The sequence below is a fragment of the Onychomys torridus genome, chromosome 2 (genome assembly GCF_903995425.1).
Source record: "Onychomys torridus chromosome 2, mOncTor1.1, whole genome shotgun sequence".
NCBI lineage: Eukaryota > Metazoa > Chordata > Mammalia > Rodentia > Cricetidae > Onychomys > Onychomys torridus.
Genome location: NC_050444.1, coordinates 93,817,896 through 93,843,221, shown reverse-complemented (window position 1 = coordinate 93,843,221; position 25,326 = coordinate 93,817,896). Strand labels below are relative to the sequence as shown.

At 36.6% G+C, this 25,326-nt stretch overlaps 1 protein-coding gene across 42 annotated transcripts in view; it reads left to right on the top strand.

Annotated features, from left to right (window-relative positions):
* Nucleotides 1-25,326, top strand: part of Ptprd (protein tyrosine phosphatase receptor type D) — a 2,001,112-nt gene that overhangs the window by 1,830,090 nt on the left and 145,696 nt on the right. For 15 of the 42 annotated variants that reach the window (XM_036177120.1, XM_036177109.1, XM_036177118.1 and 12 more), the window contains 9 exons: nt 1,529-1,662; nt 4,328-4,472; nt 6,386-6,691; nt 7,532-7,725; nt 10,875-10,901; nt 14,954-15,071; nt 21,269-21,856; nt 22,290-22,390; nt 23,257-23,516. In XM_036177120.1, the coding sequence (XP_036033013.1) occupies nt 1,529-1,662; nt 4,328-4,472; nt 6,386-6,691; nt 7,532-7,725; nt 10,875-10,901; nt 14,954-15,071; nt 21,269-21,856; nt 22,290-22,390; nt 23,257-23,516 (1,873 nt within the window). The remainder of the gene's footprint in view (nt 1-1,528; nt 1,663-4,327; nt 4,473-6,385; nt 6,692-7,531; nt 7,726-10,874; nt 10,902-14,953; nt 15,072-21,268; nt 21,857-22,289; nt 22,391-23,256; nt 23,517-25,326) is intronic. The other 27 variants (XM_036177144.1, XM_036177143.1, XM_036177142.1 and 24 more) reach the window with 7 other exon arrangements.

Below are 25,326 nucleotides of genomic sequence, written 5' to 3'. Positions count from 1 at the left end.
AGCTTCTGAGACCTCAAAGCCACCCCACTTCCTCCAACAAGGCCACAGTTCTAATCCTTTCTAATAATACCACTTCCTATGAGCATATGGGGGCCATTTTCACCCAAACCACCACAATTGGAAATAATACTGAATGTTATATGAAGTCCTAGGGGTTTTTAAATTTTTTTAATAAGTTGTAAATATTGGACAAATTTTATATAACTAGTACTTCTTAGTTTTAAGCATATATAGTTTTTCTAAACAGGGTTTCTCTGTGTAGTTTTGGTGCCTGTCCTAGCTCTCATTCTGTAGATCAACTGTCCTCAAACTCCCAGAGATCTGCCTGGCTCTGCTTTCTGAGCACTGGGATTAAAGGCATGTGCCATCACTGCTGGGCTCTTGTACATATTTTAAACATACTTCTTTTTAGTTTTTTAGATTATAATATAATTGAACCATTTATTCCTTCCATTTCCTCTCTGCAAGTCCTCCATATACCTCCCACTTTTCTCTTTCAAATTCATCAACTGTCTTTCTTTGTTGTTAAGTCTCTCTCTCTCTCTCTCTCTCTCTCTCTCTCTCTCTCTCTCTCTGTGTCTGTGTGTGTGTGTGTGTGTGTGTGTGTGTATGTATGTATGTATGTATTCCTAAATATATAAATGCAACCTGATTAATAAGTAGAATGTTACTTCATGTATATGATTGATTTCAGGGCTGATCACTTGGCATTGGATAACCAATTGATATGCTCTTCCCTGAAGAAGACTATTTTTTCTTGGTTTCTGCATTCCTTACTCTTAGTTGCTTGTAGTTCTTTGTGGAGAGTTGGGGCTGCCTGAGCTTTGCCCCTTCCATATTAACGTGTTTATTGGTATCCTCCTTGTTCAGGTTGTGTTTAGGCAGCCTTATCAGTGAGACTTTATGGGTGTAACTTCTAACTTTTCTAGGAGAGAAAGTCACTTGGCAAATTCTCTGTTCCTCTGGTTTTTACAATCTTTCTGGCCCCTCTTCCACAATGATCCATGAGCCTTAAGTGAAGGAGTTATGTTGTAGATGAATCAGTTGGGACTGTGTTCCGCAACACTGCACTTTGATCTATTCTGGGTTTCTATAATGGTCTGCATCTGTTGTAGAAAGAAATTTCCTTGATGAGGAAAGAGAACTTCACTTATCTCTGGGTATAAGAACAAATATATAGACTATAGTTACAGATTATATGTGTATATTACATGAATCCCATATCATATTTCACAATGTTATTTGAAATCCATAATTTTACTGAATTTCCAATTGATTTCTGAGATGTACATCTAACAAGCTTATTAATTCTACTTCATATTGTGTGCATATTAAACTACTCAAGGACTGGGAAAATATTCATCATTCTAGTCTGATCCTCTTGAGTATAAATGAGCTTTGTACAAGGAGGCCATCTCTGAGAATATAAAGGTTTCTCTCTTTTTTACGTGTAACATGTATTTAACCAGAAGAGTTTCTGAATGCTGCTGGTGATGGTGAGCTCGGTCCTTTATCTCCCTGTTTCTAGTACCAGGGCAGCCACTAAATTTCAAAGCTGAACCTGAATCTGAAACAAGTATTTTGATGTCTTGGACACCTCCGCGTTCAGATACCATTGCCAGCTATGAACTGGTCTACAGAGATGGGGAGCAAGGAGAAGAGGTAAGACTTAAAAATAATTTCATCTTTGTGGAAAAGATTTACTCATGAAAAGAAGAATTTGACCAAAAATCCAAATGAGTGTTTGGAGATTTTGAGGGTGGGGGCCATAAAATCTATTGTTTCAAGTGAAATGTTTTTGATTCACCCCCCCCCAAGCTTCATACTATACAAGCATCAGGTCATAGGGGGACAGAAAATCCATGAAGTGGAGGTACACTTTCATTTTTCCTCTGCAATAGCTCATAGTATTTATTTAGGCCATTATGTAAACACATGACTGATTGAGAGCCATATGCTTCTAAAAGTTATCAAGGAGATGGATTTGTTCAGACTGATTCAAGAGAAAGATGCCCAAAGCAAATGTTTACTATCATGCTAAACATTATTTGATATGAATATGACTATGCATACAATTTAAAATGTTGTGTAAGTAAAATAATGGATTGTTAAAGGTGTAGAAATCAAAAGAGAAATAAAACTCATTATCATGCACACTTACCATTAACAAGAAGAGCTCTAAGGTTCTTAAGGAACTCTCAGATTTCCCTCTAAGAGGTTACAAGTCAGTCCTCCACTGTCTGCTTTGTTCTCATTATCTATCTGGAACAGCTCAGTAAGCTCTGAACACTCAGTGGCTTTTCCAAACCAAATTTCTAAATGCTTCTATGCAACCCTCCAAAAAAGAAACCTACCACATTGTTAGATACATCCCAGCAATACCACACTCTCAGTACCAATTACTGTAATATTTAAGTCTGGAGATAAGTATTTAATTGGGGTACATATCTTGACCACAGTCCATCACCGAGAAAAAGCAGGGCTGATACTCAAACAGGAACATAAAGGCAGGAACTGAAGAATAAGTCATTGAGGAATGCGACTCACTGGCCTGCTCTCCATGCTTGCTGATCTTGCTTTCTCATGCAGCCCAGGATCTCATGCAAGGGCTGTTATTGCCTACGGTCCTCCTACATTGATAATTAATCTAGAAAATGTTTACAGAGTGACTGCAGGCCAGTGTGATGGAGACATTTTCTCAATTGCAGTTCCCTTTTCCCAGGTGACCCTAGCTTGTTTCAAGTTATACAAAACAAAACAAAACAAAAGCTAACTAGGACAGATAATAAAACCAATAAGTATTGAAAAGTAATCATGTCTACTCATACTACAACTTAAAAATCTAAGCTGCTGTTCCTGAGGAATATACAGTAAGTCAATCTTATATAATTTTATGTCCTCATCAACCAAAAATGAAAATTCATTCATTCTTTTACTCTTTCATTCATATTGTGAGTTGAGGTATATGACAGTCCTTTGGGATTAGTGAGGGCACTAGCTCTCCATGTACTACCATGCTTTACAATTGTTTAGGTGCTAGAATTCTGTTTCCTTTTTGGGGCATCTGAAGTTTCTAAGTGCCCTTATATTTAAAAGCCAGAGCATTATAGAAATGTTTTCTGCACATTTATATTTTAGTTACCCTTGTCTGAATTCATTTGTGTAAACAACTAGCGCTAGTTGGTTATGAAAAAAGCCTTAAGATTGTTATTCAATTATATATTTGTTTATATTTTAATATTTACTCTGGCCTGATGCTCTACCTAAGATTGGGTACCTTTGCCAAAATGCAAAGGTATATTTGAACCCCAGCTTTGATAAATAAGAATCTTAGTTTGAAAGTCCCCTATAATATTAAAGGGTACAGAGAAGTTTATATTTTTTTCTTGCCATAGGCCGTATAACCACAAAAAAGTTTTCAACTTATTTTGAAGAAACCAACAGTAATAGCCTTATTTCTTAGAAGATTTGAGTAATGTCACAAGTAATTTTACTACTACTAGCAATTTCAGATCTCTTTCCAGTTTGTAGTTTGTTTTGTTTGTATGTTTGCTTGTTTGTTCTTAAAATAGGTTGGCCTCAAACTTAATAAGTAACAGAAAATGACCTTGAACTCCTCATCTTCCTGCCTCTGCATTCCCAGCGGTGGGACTGCCAGAATGGATGGATCACCACATCTGTTTCTGTTTTTGTTTTTATTTATTTTTATGGTAGGAAATCCAAACAGGGCCTTCTGCACATTATATATGCTGTGCTGTACTAACTGAGCTATGTCCCCAATATCTCACATCTCCTTTATAGCAACCTCTTGTAAAATATTGCTAGTTTTAGTCATATGATATTTGCCCTCATTTGTATTATAGACAGTCTGGAGGAAAATCTGGGTATGTGAATTAATATAATTTGCATGTTCACGATCAAGATTGACTGATGTCTTTGACTTTTGTGGTCACAGTACCTCTTACAACTTCAGGGTGGAGTGCACCTGGCCTTCACTCTCCTGGACTCTTATTTTGTGAGGCCGGATTATTGTCAGCATTGGAAAGACCAACACTGCCATCCCTTTTTCAGCCACCTTTTGTAGAAATATACTTTTTTTTTTTTTGCCAGAGCTGAGGACCAAACCCAGGACCTTGCGCTTGCTAGGCAAGTGCTCTACCACTGAGCTAAAGCCCCAACCCCGAAATATACTTTTAAAACTATAGTATCTTCATGCTACGGTTTTATGGCATTACAGTTATGTTAGAAGCCTAATGTTACAAACATTGATCAAGCCATATTTGTACTGGCTCCCAGGAAAATGACCAACTCTTCTTGTTACTTGCAGCAGCGAATCACCATTGAGCCAGGCACATCTTACAGGCTGCAAGGGCTGAAACCAAACAGCCTATACTACTTCCGTCTGTCTGCACGCTCTCCTCAAGGCCTGGGTGCTTCTACAGCTGAAATATCAGCTAGAACAATGCAATCAAGTAGGTGTCTCTCTTTGCTTCCCTCTTGCCCGTTTCTCACTAGGAGATGTTTCTGACAATTTTTTTAACCAACAAACAAATCTGCTAATGTTCTGACTCCTCAACAATTATCTCTGTGGCAGTAAACACCCTGCTTTGGAGACACGACACTCATAGGACTTAAGCTGCTTTTAAACATGACCAAAATAATAGACCCTGCTTTTCATGTCCTAAGTAGAAACTTTCAGAGAAGCTAGTCGACCTCCATAATTGGGAAATGGGTGCAATAGTTAGATCTGTCCTCATCCAGTAAATGATATGGCTGTATGGAGAGGGGGGAAATCTGGTTTAAAACACTGCAGAGAAATCAGAGTACAGAGTGGCAAAAGACAAAACAATTCCCTTTAAAAACAAGTGATTATCATGTATTTGTTCCTCATCAGGAGGAAAGCTCAATGCATATTTCTTACTCTGTGAATGTCCATGTAGACATCGGAAATATTCACAGAAAATCTCTATTGAGATAAATCTGAGAATAATGGAATAATCACCAGCACACCTGCTCCCTGATTGGCATTTTGTTCCTTTAACTTCACGATCTCTTTGAGCCTCCATGCTGCAGCCCAGCTGAGTTTGTTAGAATGGGGCGTCTCCATTCCCAGAGCACATTGTTTTCCATAAATATTATCTAAAAGACTGTTTTTGATGGAAAGTGTGATGGCTCATAATACCGTCATTTGCTCTTTAATAACTATTAACAATTAGATATCCTTTCAGTTCATCTTGAATAGTCTTGCAGCTATTGTCTGAGATTTTTGTGTGTGGTATTTTGTTTGTATTTCCTAACATAGCAATGTATTGGGGTAATTTGATGGGAAATAATGGCTTAGAAGATGGCCAGCTTATTTTAGAATGGACCGTAAAAGTATGTGCTTTAACTGTTATGTAAATCTAGATTAGATGAATTATTGTATACAAAAATGAATATAGATCGGGTAACTTCTAAATGATTCTTTTGGGGGGTTAACTAGGCATTTTTAGTTGCTGTATTGTTCATCTTTTGTATGGGATAGCTGATTATTACCAATTTTACCAAAATTTGCTGGTGGGATCTAATTCTTTACTAGCAATGGTGTCACAAGAAGAGTTATAATAAAAAAGCTGAAAGCTGACATAGGGTAAGTACAGTCAGAACCAACAAGCCTGACATTGCCCTCGGTAGGTAAATCTTGGCCTGTGCATTCTCATCCTTTAATGATTCTGCATGCTCATTTTATTTGGGCTACAATCAATATTAGATTAACACTTTGCATTCAGACTGGTCAGGCTGACTTAGAGTTTTTAGAAGGTGGACCCTTTTCTGTTTGTTGAGTTTTTCTTTTTTCTTTTTTTCCTAACTGAATGCAGTAGGAGGGCACCTTTCAGTTACTGTCCTTCGTGCACTTCAGGATCCCTCCACAAATGAGTGCTGGGTATGAATCATCCTTGTTCTAGAATGTGGAGAGGAACAATACATAAAATGGCATTTCTAGAATCTCATGTTTATAAAAATGAAACGAGTTAAGATTTGGGTGGGGGGTGCTGGATAGTCAGGAGAGTGAGGATGGGAGATTCCAAGGAGTTGGTTTAGAAGAATTTCAATAGCAGGTAGGTAATTTGATTTTGAGGTCCTGTTATCACCAGGTCTCATCATCACTCATTTCCCCCATTCATTATTTAACAGTTATTTTCATCATTGATTCATTTTTCGTTTACTCATGTTACTAAGCCAAGGTTCATAAATTTATGTTAAAAATTTTAAGTTTATTTTTGTTTTTCTTCTGCCCTTATGGTTCGTTTATTTATTTTTGCCTTTTCTTTTGTTTTATCATTTTTTTTTCCAACCACTCCTGTCCTTTCACTCAAATCCTCCTTTAACTCACTACCAAAATAAGAGCCATCAGCTCCTCCTCAAGATATTAGTTGCACCAGCCCAAGCTCCACTAGTATTTTGGTAAGTTGGCAACCTCCACCAGTGGAAGAGCAGAATGGCATTATCACTGAATACTCCCTCAAGTATGCTGCAGTCCATGGGGAAGACTACAAGCCTCATGAGGTTTTGGGAATTCCTCCGGATACTACCAAATACCTTTTGGAACAGCTGGAAAAATGGACTGAATACCGGATCACTGTGACTGCCCACACAGATGTCGGCCCTGGCCCTGAGAGCTTGTCCGTGTTGATTCGAACCGATGAAGATGGTATGTTGCCTCCGCTCCGTCAGTTCGCACCTTCTGACACACAGTCTGGGTCTGCTTTTGATAGGCTAACAGTTATCCTCTTTTTTTTTTTTTTTCTGCTCATCATTTTTGATCCAACATTTCTATTACGTAACTGTTTTTGCCAAAGACCTGCCTTTCCTACATCCTGGGCTTTTTTCTTTTTCTCTTTTCAATCTCAGTGCAACAATGTTCTGCCTTTTAAAGGGACACTTTTCTTCTATGGTCCTATGATCCAGATTTTCTCTGTACCTTCATCTCACGTCTCCTATATTTTTCTTGGCAATTTTATTGAATTCTCTTTCATTGTGGAATTAACTTTCAAAACTGCCACCTTCTTACTGTCTTTTGTCTTATAATTTTTGGCATCTCTTGTATGGAACGGCCTTTTGATATGAGAGAAAAAAAAGAGAAGAATCCATATAGTCAAGAATCTTTTTATTCTGCTATTAAAAATGAAACATTTAAAAACCACACGACTATCAACAATCTGTTTTTGTTATTATTTCAATGCAGTACTTCTTTGTGCTTTAATGCTTTGGACCTCAAAGCATCTTCCTTGGCTTTTGTACATTTTTTTTAACATGTTTTTCTATTTCTCTGATACTCTTTTTTTTTTTTCTTCCATTTTGGTTTTTGCATCGGTCATGTTTTTTGATCTTTTCTTAAAATGTAGAGCAGATTGGTTGAGCATTTTCTTTAGTTGAAGATGTTTGCGTTCTGCAATGAAGCATAGTGGGTCTACCCATTTTTAAGTAAAGAAAGCACTCTCGCTGGGTGGCAAGTGCCTGTAATTGTCTTTTACCCATGATGTTGTTGCAGTTCCCAGTGGTCCTCCTCGAAAAGTCGAGGTGGAGGCTGTCAATGCCACGGCTGTTAAAGTCTCGTGGCGCTCACCTGTGCCCAATAAGCAGCATGGCCAGATAAGAGGATATCAGGTGCACTATGTGAGAATGGAAAACGGGGAGCCCAAGGGCCAGCCCATGCTGAAGGACGTCATGCTGGCTGATGCACAGGTGAGCCTGTTTTATTGGATAACATTTCCTCTAGCCTGGGTCCAATTGTTAAGTTTCTGACTCTTAAAACAAACAAACAAACAAACAAACAAACAAACCACATAAATTCTAGACTTTAAAAACGATTGTGGTATATTTACCTTTTAAATTAGAAGCATTATCAACTAAAAATAAACTGCAATAAAATGCTTTTATGTTTGATTAAAAGTCACTTAAAAATAGATATTCTGTTCTTTATATCTGTGTCCAAATTCACATTCCTAACTTCAAAAAAATAATGATGAGTTTAACTTAATCTACAGAAAGTATGCCAAGCTACAGCTGAGTCGATAGGATCTACCTTCTGCTGTGTTGAAACTATTTGGAGCAGGGCTGATCTTAGTTCTTAATGTATGATTTTTTTTTTCACTAAGGAACAGACATTTTTATTCAGGGGACAGAATTCAGTATTTTATTTAGTATTTCATCAGGTCACATATTTTATGAGAATAATTGTTTCCTGTCCCAGAAGGTGAAGATAATAACATAGATGATAAAAATTAAATTAAGGTTTCCAAGAGAAGAAATAAAATCTCCTCTACTAAACCAAGTTAAGAGAATTACTAGGAACCTAGGGAAAATGCTCAGTCTGTAAGGTATTTCCAAAGGTTAATCTTTGGAACCTAAGTTTAATCTCCAGAACCCACATAAAAAAAAAAAAAAAAAAAAAAAAAAAAAGCCAGGTGTGTTAGCATATACTTGTAATCCCAGAGCTGGGAAAGCAGAAATAAGTATATGTTCTGGCTAGCCAACTAGCCTGCTTGACAAGGTCAAGGCTAGTTAGAAACCCTATCTCAAAATAAGGTGGGCAGTATCTGAGAATAATACCCCAGGTGTCCTCTGGCCTTCACAATCGCACAAGTGTACATGGCCACTCACACATATATGCACCCACAAAATCATGTATATATTGTTGCATACACAACCTATGCAAACAAGAGAAATTACTAATAATGAGTAATTGTGTGTGTGAGATGTTTTGTTGACCTTAGGGAAGTGGTTCCCGTCGTAGTGTCCCTACCTGGTTTTGTAGTCAGTTGTTTAAAGCGAAGCACCTAATATTTTCATTTTTTCCTATACCCTGGAGGTAGCCACCTAATGAATGTTTAATTAATCCACTTGGACCTTAGATATTTTCCTGAAGTGAGAGGAAGAGTTCAATTGGAGCTGATACATAGCCCAGGGCCTAGCTTGCCATTGCTGCACTGACACTGATGGTATACTCTGCCTATAGGATATTTAAGATACTGGATAATTAATTGAGCACATGGTGGCTGAGCAGGAATAAGGCTGGAGCTTCTGAAAATTTAAAAGTTGGAATGAAATTATCTTATGTGAATGTCAAAAAGATCAGCAATAAAATGAAAACTTTTACATGAGTTCTCCCGTTTTATCTTCTTTTATCTCTGAAAAATATGAGGTAATATGTATCCCTACAGTGCTAATGAAAGCACTTACCCTAAAAAGTCCTTATGTTATCAACTCACACAAATGTTTATGTTTGCCTCTGTTTTGAAGCATCCTAATGAAAGGCCTGAAAGGATCTAAATTTGTGGTTCACTCCTGTGGCTCAAACCTCTTACTGGTTTGCAGCAAATTCTGCAAATGTAGCTGATATAATACACATATGCTTTTGACACAAGGAAGGGCTTTCGTCAACTTTCCATTACAAATATGTACTTTATTATAGTCCTATTAAAATATGTAGATATGATAAAGAAGAAAGTTAGAAAGGCAGATTTAGTGGTGCTTTCAGACTTTTTCTACCATGTATTTGCCTTCCAGCACAGACTTTAATGAATATGGAATCATATTGTATGTATATGTGTATATGTATGCACACACATTTCCAATCCCAATTGTTTGGTTCATAGAACTACTGAATAATTTCCTAGTGAGGGCTTTGAGTCTCATGGCAGGACACAGTTGTCAGTGAGGCCTACTTTGCCTTATACTTGTACCCATTGGTATGTTGGTTGTCTTCCAGTCCCCAAATCCCTTTATTGAGACTTCCAGAAAACCCCATTGTTATTTGAATAAGAAATAGTAAATTTCATAGTAAAGAAATTTTATAGAAACAGGATGAAAAGAGGTTATTAAATGTTTACTTTCACAAAGATAATTATAAACTCCAGAAAGTATTTATTTATTTATTTATTTTTATTTCATGTACATCAGTGTTTTGCCATGGGTGTTGGGTCCTCAGGAACTGGAGTTACAGACAGACTTGACCTGCCCTGTAGGTGCTGGGAATTGAACCAGAGTCCTCTGAAAGAGTAGTCAGTACTCTTAACTGAGCCATCTCTCTAACCCCAGAAAGTAGTTTTTAACAACTACAGTTTCAAATATTGGAGGACCATCAAAAGTCAACTTTATTTTTATAAATTTTTATTTAAATTATACTGCTTTTAAAGTAGAATGTTCCTATGATGTAATGATTTTTTTTAAAAAAAGTTATTGCTGCTATTTTTAAAATCTCAAATTCCAGAAAATAAAATCAAGATCATGCTTTGATAACCTTCTTTGGTTTTTAGCTATTTTATATTATAAAAGCGTATCTCTCTCAGCCTGTACTGTTATGTAGTTTATATTTTTCTCTCCTTTATTTTGATATTTATCTATTGTTTTTTCATATTTTTTCTTCTTCATTTCTCTTTTGTTCCTTAACTTTTACTGTAATTTAATTACCTTTTTCAAGTCTTCATTGAAACATATGATTTCAGTGTAAAAAAGATAATAATTTAAATAGTAACTTAAATTAATTATATAACCCATGAAAGAAGTAAAAATTGATGGCATTGAGTAGGTCAGAAACATTAGATATTTGAGGTGTTATATTGGCTTCTTTAGTAAGACATATAGTTAATAAAAATAAATATAAACTAGTTTGATCAGTAACAATAGCACATATTTACCTTAATCCCCTTAAAATGAGAATTTCTACATCATAATGCACCTATTCTTTGGAATGTTATTGTATATGTTGTTTTAATGAATGCATTTTCCTCTTTTAAATTAAATGAGGCTAACATCATCTTTATAAGGGTACAAGTTTCTCTTCATTTCTTTTTATTTTGTCCCCTTTCCCCAATTTTCTTAACTTCAATCAGTGGGAATTTGATGATGCTACTGAACATGTGAGTAAATTTTTACTGTTTGGCAAAAAAAAAAAAAAAAAAAAAAAAAAAAAAAAAAATCAGACCTTATATGCTTGTGTTTTCTGAACATCAGTCTTTCACTTACTCATGATTTGTTATCACATTTGCTTGGTTGCATGAACTAATGGACTCTTTTAATTGGTCTTAACTATGTATGTACTTTTCAATGTGTTTCTGGTTTTATGAAATGAGCATGGTGCTCTTGATTGCATAAGGAAGTTCATGAGCTCATAACGTTTTTTGTTTGTTTGTTTTTAATTTCTGCTACTAACTCTGTCTTATGATACAGTTAGAGGAAGCATGCTTTAAATGGAGTTATTTCAGATGGGTTATACTGAGTGTTTGATGTAGATTACTAATATTTTCCACACTAGGGTTATATAATCACTATGTCACATCGTATAGGCCTGACACTGATTAACTCTACATAGACTTGGCTAAATTTTGTCACATATAGCAAAAATTGAATGGCAGTAAGTGGGTCATGTTAACAAGTAAAGAATCTCACAGAAGGAGGCTTCTCTTTAATGTATGTGAGTAGCTTATGCTACTTTTAAAGGGCCTATTCTATGTAAGATAGTCATGTGATAGGAAATCTACCATCCAGATTTTTAGAGGAATTAGGAAGATGACTAGTTATATATACACAATTCTGAAACAGTTGTGAAATGCAGCCAAAGAAATGTCTTAAATAAACATATAGTCTTGGAAATGAATGGCAATGCTAACAGGGCTATAATTTCAGAGGTAACTGCTAGGAATGGCATTATTCTTGAGAACTTAAGAGATGACCATGACCACAGTTCAGTATGTGTTTATATTTGGAGCTAAGGAAGAACTGTTCACTGTTTGTAGCATTGCTCAGTGAGTGCAGCCATGGAGGTCAGTGGGACTGACCTCTGGTCTTATGCCAATGAACTTGCTAATTGGACACAAATAAAAGCTTTTTCTAATAAAATTACTGGGAAATAGAGCAAAGAGATAAACTATGGCAGCTGAGGTGTCAGTAGAAGATTAAGGAGGGTTTCATTCCTTTATTCTGGAGAGATATTGAAAAATATTTGAAATAAATATATCATTGAGGTTACAAAGAGCATTTTCCTGGTTTTAGACTGAATAGAATTAATATTCATTAATCTTTTGACAGTCATTATTATACTATATGCAAAGCATATAGAGATGAATATGCTGTAAACATTGACCCTCTAAACCTTGTGGTCTATCAGGAAAGGTAGCCCTAACACAAATCAAAGTGTTTTAAATGCCGGCAAATAAAGCCACAAGGCGCCATGAGACTTAATGTATAAATATTTATTACAAGGCACAAGACTCCTTTCAGAGCTTTTGGAAAATATGAATAGTGTATCAGGTATCATAAAATTTAGTGCAAAGCAGTATTTTATATGACTAAGACTCATAGTAAGAAACACATTTATGATAAGAGCCAGTCAGTGCATATGTGTGTCTGAAGGAAATAAAAGTTTTATAAAATTGGATTTATCTTTAAATCTATAATGAACTCAACATCTTGTGCTCAAGTCCATTGCATTTCTTACTTTGTTTAAAACTGGTCTTGGCTAATTAAATTGATTTCATGGCCCACTGAATGGATCACTACTTTGTTTAAAAAACAGTCACTTAATGGGTAAATTGGAGCATGAAAAGACAAAACATATGAAAAACTAATAGTTATGTTTCTAATTAACTCATGAAGTGATCAAAATCCAACGACATTTAAGGCAACAGAAATTAAGAAGAAGCAGCATTTTAAACCAAGAATTGACAAAAACTTACTGATGAAGATGTTGAGGAAGAAAATAAGGTCAAAATTAGCCCATGAATTTTAAAGAGGTATCAAAAGTAGTTCATAAATTTTAAAGAGGTATTAACAGTTATTAAAATATAGACTAAGGGAGAGTCCCCTTTGGAGATTGTTTTCCAGTTTTTCAAGTTGAACTTAAGGTGGGATGACACTGAAAAAGCCACAGAGACACCAGAAGATTCTACATGACATTGCTACTTGGAGCAGAGGCCAAAGTGGGGCTGCATATTAACTTGGGATATAGTCAGAAATAATTATTTCAGGTTCCATAATAAATGGAGTATTTCCTAATATTAGAAAAAAATGAGGCTGACAGCATTGTGACAGAACCTTAGGAACACAGACTTTTAAGAAGCAAGAATACAGGTAGGACTAGTGGTGATGAGGGGTAGGCGGAACTATGACTTGAAGTAGTCACACTGTGTCACAGAGTAGCCCAATACCACCATGGAGGTGCATTCTATTTAAAGACAGGGAATCTAGCCCCAGTAATATCTTGATTTGACAGTTGGGTTATGTGCAGCTAAGTCTAAAATAGTGTATAGGACTTAATCTGTTTCATATCCTTTAACAACCAGAGCAAAGAGAAAGACATCTGGCCATGTCTAATTTTATGGATGAAAGCCTTATAGTAGAATTAAAGTTCGCACACACTTGACCATTTACTTCTTCTATATGCCAAGGTTGTCTGCTATCCAGCAGTAATCTTGGAAGACCTTGCAGGGATTTAGATTCTATGCCATCATCATTTCTTGAATATTCAGTGTGTCCACCATAATGTATAATATTGCTGCCAGATAGTTACTTGGTCTGGGTGATAGTGAAAGCAGTTCAAGGTCCTAAAGATAAAATATATTTTTCTTAAAAAGTCCAACTATGTGCGTGAATAAAACTTTCAAGCTCTCAACAGGATGATATTTGAATTGTTTCAATTTCCACAATGACGAATTTCTTATTCTTTTGAGAAAGTACCTTGTCAAAACTGTCATATCTGGCATCAGTTTCAGCAGTTATGTTCTGTGGTACCTGTAAATTGCTTTGCTAGGAAAATTTCTGCTATATTTCATGTGGTCTAGTCCATCACTCCTCACTCACTCACATTGCCTTTATCTTGGGAAGATAAAGACATTGAATACTTTCTTAAATATATTCATAGTCAACTTCAAAACATAGTTTTGCCATAAAAAAGTGAAGCAGTTTGTTAATTGCTTTGTATATGCTCTGTATGTTTGTGTGTAATGTGTAAAGATCTAAGGAAAACACCAAAATAAGTCACTAGCCAGAGCTCTAGCTGAAGAATCATTTAACATCCAATTTAGAAAAACAGTTCCATGATCATCTAGTCTTAGATCCATCATAGCTCTCGGCCCTCATTAAAAGAAAACTAAAAATTTCCAGATAGATTGTCATTTGGACCTTTTCTAAATTATCAGAAATAATTAATTTAGTACATATTACTGATCTTAAACTCAAGTCTCATTCTTAATTGTATGGCCTACTCACTAAATATCCATAAATATTCTCATCTTTGTATGATGACTTTTATTGTCACTCTTTTTAGTTAACCAGTAATCATTTCCTGATATCTTAAAAAATATTCTTTGGCCTCAAGAATATCTAGGTCTAACAGATCAACAACCATTTACCTAGCAACTTCCTGAGGGCAGAAATACTATGCTGATATCTGCCCCTCCAACAGCCTGGCTACCATTGCAGGGCATCAGTGTTGGAAAAATGCTCCCACAAAGGAACAACTAGTGTATCAGACTGCTGACTGTTGTGATAAACCAGACACAGTTCCAGGAATTTTCCTGATAAAACTCTCTTACCTTGCATCAACCCTTTGAGGTTCTAACTGTGTTGGGAAATGTAAATGTAAATAGGTAAGCTGCCCTGGATTACCAAACCAGAAATTTTTTATTTAAATATTTAAGAAAGTTTAAATTCAAGTGGTTCAGAAAGTCTGTTTCTAGATTTCTTTCTAAACTATTCCTCCTGAAAGCTGCTTCTGAGGATATGCAATTACCCAGTCTCACTATTAACATAAAGACCCATCTCCACAGCATGAGCTGAAGGCATGGATCTTGAGCACTTAGCATGGCTTCAGGGCACATCCAGGCATGCATGGAACGAACATCAGCCACCTTGCTTTTCTTCAGGTTTTTCCTGGCATGTTTTAAGTAAATGTTCTTGATGTATGTTGTTTCAGGACATGATCATCTCTGGGCTACAGCCTGAAACGTCCTACTCCCTGACTGTCACAGCTTACACCACCAAAGGCGATGGTGCTCGAAGCAAGCCCAAGCTAGTGTCCACCACTGGGGCAGGTAATGTCTTCTGTGTATATTTATACCTTCAGCCATATTTCTGACTTTCAAATGGTATGGATGTAATCTACCATTTTTTTCATTAGGAAATATTGAGAGAAAATGAAAACGGTGGTGATCAACTTTGAAGTATTTTTCTAAGATGAAAAGGAAAAAGAAGATCAAAATATATACTATTTCCAAGTGATCCAGTAATTCATTCAACAAGTCTTTTAGTACTAGGTATATAATAACACAAAAGAAATATTTCTTCTCATTAAATTTATTTTCTGATCTGGATTACTAAATTAACAAATGAATGTGTGGGAAATTTTCAGGATGTTCTAGATAAAAAGTAAGGATGTAGGCATATTAACTCCCAGGGGCCTTTGAAGGATAAATGACTTAGATAGAGAAAGGCTGTTTTTCTTCCTGTTAGATTTTTTGTTTGTTTGTTTGTTGTCTGTTGTTTGTTTAGTATTGCTTATTTTTATTTGAGACAGAATCTGGTTAAAAAATGATCCCAGGCTGACATGGAACTCAGCCTCTTGGTTTCTGTGACTGCAGTCATATGCCACCGTTCTCAGCAGAACAGGTTGTTAAGACTGAATGTAGAGGAGCAAAATTCCTGAAGGTCAGGGAAAAAGGCATCTAAGCAGAGAAGTCGGACAGGGATTCCACACCACCCCCATAAGGAATCTGGCTTTGTTTCTTTTCCTGTTGTTGTAATGAAAGGCTCTGACAAACATAACTTTATGGAGAAAGGACTGATTCTGGCATAAAGGACAGTCTGTCATGCCAGAGAAGTCAAGGCCACAGGAAGTTGAAACAGTCGATCATGTTACATCTCCAGTCAATAAACAGAACAATGAATGCTGTGTTCAGGGTACTTTCTCCTTTTTATCTGTCTAGGACTCAAGTCCAGGCAGGGTTACTGCTCACATTTAGGCTGGGTTTTCTCACCTAATTAAGATCATCCCCCAGAAGTCCTCCTTCTTGGTGATTCTGTCAAGTTAGCAGGTAACATTAACCATCATGAACCTTCCTAGAATGGAGTTGCCATATTGACTGGATTCATAGTTTACAGCTTTGTATTTTATCATTTCCCCCTTAACCTTTTCTGTGAGGCTTTAAAAAAAAAAGATAACACAAAAGATGGAAAACAGAATATCAAAAGGCTAAATAATTTCAAATTGCTCCTTCTAGAAGGACCGGAAGCTTCTCTGGTGCTTCTTCAACTTGCTTTGCTTGGCCACACAGGGAAAACCAGCGGGAAGAACTGGCATCAGAAACTGATAAATTAAGGGATAATTACAGAAGGAATCTCCTCCAATCCCATCACAAAGCAATCTCCCGTGGAACTTCTCTGCTCTGGTTTTGATTTACTCCTCCTGAGATGCTTCTTGCACAATTTTATGGGAACGCCTCTCTACGCACAGACCGAAAGCAGAGAACAGCTGTGATGTTGAGCACCCTCCTGGGTGCCATCTCACTGCCAAGTTTGTCTAAATGTCATAAGATTTGCCTCGCTTGCCTCCTGCCACCTGCGATTGCCTCAAGCAGCAGGAATACAGATGGCAGAACTCCTTCAAGACGGAGATTTTATTCTTCCCTTTTCTTTCCTTGCTTCTCTCTCTTTCTTTGATTTTAAAAATTCCATTGTATCAGACCCTTTGTGCCACACTAAAAACTAGACATTCAGCAAAGACATGTTGGTATAGCATACAACTCTGATTATAGGATCAACCAGTGTTGGAACTTAGATCCATGATAACATCCCTGACATGGAGTCCCAAGTTGAACACACTAGGTTTGTTTACTTATATTCAGGTACTTGTACTTCTGTATTGCTAAAGCCTTATGTGAATTATCAGATCCCTACTGCCCATGAAATGATACCTGAGGACAAGGACATAGAAGCAGAGGGTTCATAGTCAAGAAACCCAAATCCTGACAAAATGGTACTTTTTTTTTTTTTTAATCGAGACAGGGTTTCTCTGTGTAGCTTTGCACCTTTCCTGGAACTCACTTTGTAGACCAGGCTGGCCTCAAACTCACAGAGATCTGCCTGCCTCTGCCTCCCGAGTGCTGAGATTAAAGGCATGCGCCACCACTGCACAGTGACACTTAATTTTTTATAACATCAATTTTCATTACTGCACAAGATTTTTAGAGCTGCTGGTCTTCCTCATGTTGTCCAATTATTTTGCTGTTTTCTTCTACAGTTTCCATTCTTTTTTAACTGAGAAAGGCTTGGGTAACAAAATGAAAATGCTCACAGTATAAATGCTTGAGTCATACTTATTGTTCTTATAGAGGTCATCTAAGGCTCCTCCTGTACTACTTCTCCACCTACCAGTAAAAAAGCATGCCTTGGCCATGGCCATGCACAATTAGTAAACAATTAATGAAAATTTATTCATTTAGAATACAATCACAAAAATCCCTCTTGTGTTTTTGTGTTGACAATTAACTCCTAGTAGCAGTTATAAAGGAATATAGTTATAGCATCTGTGGATAATTTGGGAGTCCCCTTGAAATTTTATATTAACATTAAGAATATTGACTCTTTGCTTGTGTATTGTATGACATTTTTAGAATCTGTAAGCAATCATTCCTTCAAAAAGCAGTACTGGTACTTATTTAATCTTTATAAGACTCATGACTGACAGAAAACTCTTGTACAAAGGCGCTAGCTTTCCTGTGTTTGAATGATTATGATGCATGTAGTTTCTTTAATATACTCACTTTTCTTTATCATAACTAGTGTACTGCCTAAGGCCTTGAGATTTAAGACAATCAAAAATCTCATTGTTTGAGGGACTAGAGAAACAGTTTAGTATTAAGAACAGGAATTGCTCTTTCAGAAGACCTGAGTTCAGCTCCCAGTAGCCATATCAAGTTGGTCACAACCACCTATAACTCCAGCTCCACATCACCCTACTCTCTCTCTGTACTCTGTGAGCATCTGCACTCATGTGCACATTGTCTCACACAATAGCTGCATATAAACATAATTTAAAATAAAATACAATATTCAAAATTTTATTGATTTGACAGTTTGTATATATTGTTCTATAAATTTCCCCACACTGTTGGCCATCTGTGTTGAAATGTGGTCAAATGACAGTGACTGTAAGTTTGGAAAGAACAGGCTAAGAGCAATGAGCTAGGCTCACTGAATTGCAATTATTTAAATTGAGGTTGAGTTTAGAACCATTGAGACGGAGAACCTCAGCTGACCTCCAGCTTGCAAAGAATTTTGAGCTAACTACTTATATTAACCATTTCTGCTGCCCTAAAATATTTAGAGAATGAATAATATAATAAGGGAAAAGAACTGGAAATGCAGGAGGAGACATTAACATATGACAAAGTTCCAAAAGGAGGCACTGATATATCATGAAGGTGCAAGATGGGCCATTAATATGTCATGATAGACAGTGTTAGCTGATTGACTATGTAGCTTGCCCTCTGTGTCTACTGTTTACTAAGATGAAGTTAAGCCTGACTTTAGCCTTCCTCTGTGTATGAAACTCGACTAACACTGTCTAAGCTCTCAAGCATTAATGAGGTACAAAGTAGAGCACTGACTCTATTACTGGCCAGACCTTTAAATGTCCCTACTGACACCCATGAACCTTGGTCCAGAAGATATATATAGTACCATCTTCTCCACACCCTTATCGTTATCAGTAGGTAAGCATACATTTACAAACACAGCTAACCTGTGAACCTTCACTTTCCTGCTCTGGTTCCTGTATGTCTAGATACAAGGTTTTGTGTAATGCAGACACACTGTAAATGTTTCCTATTTACAGAGCTTCTTCATGTCACAAATGAAGTGGTTTTCTTGCGATTATATGAACTTTTAGCAAATTCATTTTCATAATATGTGGAGTGATATAGAACTTATTTCTTTCCCTTTTTATACTATCATTCTCTTGGTAGAATATAGCAACCCTTTAAAGCCATTACCCCAACTTCTTTAGACTCCACATGTTGTTTTTCTTATCCAGTGTGGAGAATTTAAGATTCCCTCCATTTGGCCAGTCTATCATAGATGGCAGTGTGATTCCATCTCCTTAAGACTTTAATATTCAATTCTTTAATGAGTTCTTCCCATGATATTTTGTGGTGTTTCCAATAGCTGCCTGAGACAGAGTTCTTATACTTAGTTACAGTGCTTTGAGAATTGTAGTGGACAGGAGTGGATCACAAGTGATGGTGGGGCTTGTTGAACATTATTGGACCCCATAGTCTCCAGCCTAAGAGCCTTTTATCACAGAATACTGTGGAATGTAACAGTGTTGAAAAAGCATCTAAATATGTCTACCTTAGCTTTGACTCCTATGGAAGAGCAATTGCATGTTTTCACTAAGTTATCAGTATTGTTTATAATTTGCCAGTATACTATATTTTTGATAATTTGAGCCTTCACAAAATTTAAATAGAATCACTATCTGTATAATATTAAAAAATCATATACTGCCAGCAAATCTATATGTGCTCTTATCAAAAAAATGTAAAAGTATTTTCACTTTTGCTGACTTTTCATGCTTCTTACTGAAACAAGAGGAGCACAATACATGATTGTGTTGTTTATTAAAACCAGAATTTTAGGAAAGGTTAATAAATACATTTAATAAAATTGATTGTTCCTAGAATATGTGAAACTAAGAATTACATCCCCACTTCATAGTTTTGAATAGACTTTATTAAAGGATATGTTCTCTGCTGAGGCACCAATTATACATGCTGTTTTTCCTTAGCAGAGACTCACATTTTGAGAAAAAAAATAGTGTAAGCTCTATATATACATGAAGTGATATTTATGGTGCCTACAGTGTCTTGCATAAAATGATATTTTTTTTTAATCTTAAGTATTCTACATTCTGAAAGTCTCATAGTTCAATATGAACCTGTAAGAGTATATTTCCCTGAGAAACAGTGAATTCACAGTGGTTAGAGCCCTGGCCAAACACATACGTATCTATATAGTTTCCAAACTTTATAAACTATTTTTTAATATATTGGAGGTTTGCTGACTTACATACACATACTCTGAATCTCCCCAGTATGTGAATGACAGCTATTACTCCAGGGATTAAGGAATATACCCTTGAACAGACCTAATACTCACTTGGGCTTCAACTTTCTGGCATATAAAATGAGCATGTTAACCTGATATCATGCAGGCTTCTTGAATTACCTACTGCCTCATCATCTGCCTATGCTTTTCTTACAATATGTCAACATCCCTATGATGTTCCTCTTCATCTCCTATTACTCAGTAGTGTAAGCTTTCCCTTCACCCTGTTCTTTTTCTTTTTATAGATCTGGCTTACTTCTGTTTGAACCCTTCTCCCCCCACTTTCCCTTTTTTAGACAACTCCTGGTGCAACTCTAGCCTGTGCTATCAACTCCAATAGTAGTTGGTTTATTATTAAAACTACCATATGTAAAAGGCCCTAGATGATCACATCTTGATATATATAATCTAATTGGAAGTGTGTCCTTAGAGGAAAGTAGCTCCTAAGCACAAAGAGTCCGTCACTCTGATAATTATGATTAATATTAGTGAAAATCTTTCATCTGTAACTCTTCATTTAATAATTCACAATAACATGATGATGAAGTTCATAAGGATAACTTGTGTGTAGATAGGAAAGTTACAAAGAAGTACAAATGGATGCTTAGTTGAGGGTGTTGACTGTGGTTCTGGATATGTTCTACAGCTCTCTCTCACTTGTACATCTAACCTTAGAAAGTTTCCTAGTTCTCTGGGCTTCTTTTTCATTACATAAAATGGAGATAGTAATAACCCCCTAGAACATACAATGAGGAGTGAGTGTTTAAATCTAAGATGCACTATGTATAATATTCTTTTTACAATATTAGTACATTGTGCATAATAATTAATCACTGTAGTTATTCTTCTCATTGGCTATATCTAGTTTGTTAATCATTACTTGGATTCATTTCTCAGTGGCAAGCATAAGCCTCGATGCACAAAGGTTGAATTCATTAGCAAATTCTGTTTCAGCCTACTCTACAAAGCAAAAAGGAGATTTTTTGACAATTGTATGTAGGATAAACATTGTTTTGTTTATAAACATTGAAAGGAGAGTAATGGTAGAGTGATTTCCTGACTTGGCAATGACTGACATGTGATCATAAATTGTAGTCATTCTCACTACTCCATCCTGTGTGCTTAGTTCCAGGGAGACCCCGGCTTGTGATTAACCACACCCAAATGAATACGGCTCTCATTCAGTGGCACCCCCCTGTGGACACATTTGGACCCCTTCAGGGCTATCGTCTAAAATTTGGCCGGAAAGACATGGAGCCCCTCACTACTCTTGAATTCTCTGAGAAAGAAGACCACTTTACAGCCACAGATATCCACAAGGGTGCATCATACATCTTCAGACTCTCAGCCAGAAATAAAGTGGGCTTTGGGGAGGAAATGGTGAAAGAAATTTCTGTTCCAGAAGAAATACCAACTGGATTTCCTCAAAACCTCCACTCAGAAGGCACCACTTCAACTTCCGTTCAGTTATCTTGGCAACCACCTGTCCTGGCAGAAAGAAATGGCATTATCACCAAATATACCATCCTGTATAGGGATATCAACATTCCCCTTCATCCAATGGAGCACCTTATTGTTCCAGCTGACACCTCTATGACACTCACTGGCTTAAAATCAGATACTACATATGATGTAAAAGTACGTGCTCACACGAGCAAAGGGCCCGGGCCATATAGTCCCAGTGTCCAGTTCAGGACACTGCCTGTGGATCAAGGTAGGATTTGTCTACTTATGGCCTTCCTCCTTTAAAGGACTATCAATCTTTGGAAATCAATATTTTGAAGCTGTAAATAACTGATCGGCCCATTCATATTAGTAGGTTCAGCACTCCAAGCAGGTAAAGTATGTATGACTTACTTCACTTTAAAAATCGTAGACTTCACTTATAGAATGACACTGCAGGTCTGGTTGGCAGTACTCTATGTCCTCAGGTAAGATAAACAGAGGATAGTTGACTGAAGTGGAGACAAAGGAGAGTGCTTTATGAGTATGGGTATTAAAATGAGTGCTCTAAACAGGTAGGCATATCACATTTCTCTCTTTGTTCTATGTAGTCAGCATCTGTCCTAAGCACTGTGATCCATGGTGGAAAAGAACAAGTTATATGCTTTAAGAATAGTTTAAATACACAGTTTTCCCTTTTCCAGCAGTGTTTGCAAAAAATTTTCATGTCAAAGCAGTTATGAAGACTTCAGTGCTGCTGTCTTGGGAGATTCCAGAGAATTACAATTCTGCTATGCCTTTCAAAGTAAGTGTTCTTTTGGTGTCATGGGGAGAAATAGAAGGAAGAGTTCATCTCATGATGGTACATTATTTGTAACAAATACAGCAAACTTTGATTTGGACACATAGGCTAAGGATGTAGTTTAGTGGTAGAGTGCTCCCCTAGCACATGTGAGGCTGAGTTAACCCTCCTGTCCTACACAACAAAGGTGATTGGGGCTCATAGGTTCTATTCTTATTTGTGATAGACTTTCATCAAAGAGTTGCATTTGGTGCTTTGACAGTGTGACCTTTGCATTCTGGAGAGTAAATAGACACTCAGAGCCCACAGATGGCAAGACTTACATGGTACCTAGTATACTGAACTTGAACTTTTTACTTCAAACTGATACTTTTTTGTTTCTATAAAAGTAAGGAATCTGCATGATTTCTATTAATTTCTAATATAATATTCTGGAAAATTTTAAGTGTACTTATTGGTCTGAATTCCTAGCACTTAAAAAAAATAAAGCACTGTCTAGCCACTGAGATCTTGCAAAAAAAAAAAAACCAGCAATAAGTATTTGTGAAAATAATATAAAATATTTTTGATAAATGAAATATATTTAGAGCAGTATTTAAAAATTCCTGATAAATTATGTGTTTAATACATTGAAAATCCAGAATGCATTCTACTAAGATCACATGTAAATGACAGTGCATTTTTGAGAGACTTGGGAACATTTTACCTTTACACAGTAAGAACTATCAAGAGAATTGATGCAGTTGCCAGAATTACAAATACTTATGGGATTAGGAATTGCCCAGAAATAGAATTGAGCTGGCAAAGCAAGTAGATAAAAAATGGTTTAAAAAATGATAACCAATTTATGATTGGTTGTATCTTGGTAGATTCTTTATGATGATGGGAAGATGGTAGAAGAAGTGGATGGCCGAGCTACTCAGAAGTTAATTGTTAACCTGAAGCCTGAGAAATCATACTCCTTTGTGTTAACCAATCGTGGGAACAGTGCTGGTGGATTACAGCATAGGGTAACAGCGAAGACTGCCCCAGATGTGCTCCGAACCAAGCCTGCCTTCATTGGGAAGACCAACTTGGATGGCATGATTACTGTGCAACTACCTGATGTTCCTGCAAATGAAAACATAAAGTAAGTTAAGGAAAGAGAGTCAAGTAAATACAGAGCCTACATTTCAGTGTTATTGTGGTTATAGAAGAATGGATCTCTGACTATAGTGTGGAAGATTCTTCTATGTAGGCTCATCGTCTAACTATCTAGTTCCCTCACACTCTCTGTGTATATTCCTGTTAACACTGTTTCATCAATGTAACAATGCATTTCTATTCTGTTCCAGCCTTATTATTTTGAAAGAGAGATGACAAGTTGCTAAAATGCAATTTATGGTAGTTTATAGAATACAGTTGATAATTGACTTATAGCTGGCAAAAAAAATTCTACTTGCTATAACTGAAGAAAGTATTAAAATGTACATAAGAATGAAACTACAAGTATTTAAATAATTGACAGTAATGTATGATATTAAGATTGTATTTGTGTACTGAAATATAAGAAGAGCTCAAGTTCAAGTACAAAGTCACATTGAAGGGAAACAATGAAGATGCAACATAGAGTAGAGTGTAAATGCCAGGAGACTAGAAGCACAATATTAAGTTCAGTTAGTTGAGAAGTTTATCCAAAGACACATACTTAGCTGGTTTCATAACTAATAGATAAAAAGACAGTATCATTGAAGTATATGGCCATGAAAAGGATGTCATCTCTGTCCTCCCTGAGCCTGGCATAGAATAGGATATATGAAAAGACCAACACTAATGTAAGTTATTCTCATGAGTGACCATGCTAGGATGATAAGAGTCCAGTGCATTTCTGAACCTAATTTTGAAGATCAAATATGGATCTTACAAAATTTAATAGCCAGAAAGTTATATGTCAAGGGACAGTGTACACTTTAGTTAGGGCAGCAAATGGTGCTGTGATGCTGGCACTCAGAGCACTTGAATAAGATGGGACAGGGGTGGTGATGATGAGGTAGACAAGAGTCCCATGTGCTTAGCAGGTGGAGGAATATTCTGCAGACAGCAGAAACCCATTCAAGCTCTGGTTGTAAGAGCCAGTGTGACATGTTAGGTGATGCCTCACTTTTATCTTTCCATTTTAGGAGACATTTATGGAATATCTCGTGGCATATTAGTTATAACTGTTATGTGTTTGGGGTGGAAAACACATTTTCCTTTTACTGTATAACATGATGAAACTGTTGGGAAATATCTGAAGTTGTACAGAATGGCATTTGTGCATAGTACATGTACGGCTGGAATGAGTGGAGCTCCCAAAAGTAGTAGAGAAGATTGTTGAGAAGTCATCACACAGTCCATTGCCATTTGACAGATTATACAACTACAAAGTAGGACAAATAGTGGTACATGTAGGAGGCAGAGGGAGCTGAGAGACACGAAAGTGGAAGTGCAGCAGGGGTCAGCATCTGCCTTGAAGAGATCAGAGAGAGGAACAATGTCACACATGGCTCAGATTTGAGCTTAGATAACAAAATGGAAAGTGGTACTATTCACAAAAGGGGTGAAATATCAAGAGGAAATCGGATGCAAAATGGATAAGGTTACTATTCATCAAAATATGTGAAATATAAAGAAGAAATCACGGTTTAACTCAGCAGCTCATGTGTACTTTAAATGAAGTCTTTGGATGAGCTATCCAGGTAGAAATGTGGGTTCAGAAGAGTTAATTGGTACCAAAGGCACAAATCCAGGAGTGACCAGAGCAGTAGTTTTGTAGGGAAGGACAGAACATTGAAGCAATAAGATGAAAATATGAAACAAAAGATAAAACACAAAGGTGGCAATAAGAAGAGAGTCCATGGAAGATACAGAGAATGGTTTCTTGTAAAGAGAGCACCTGAACCAGGACACAATGGCTAGGG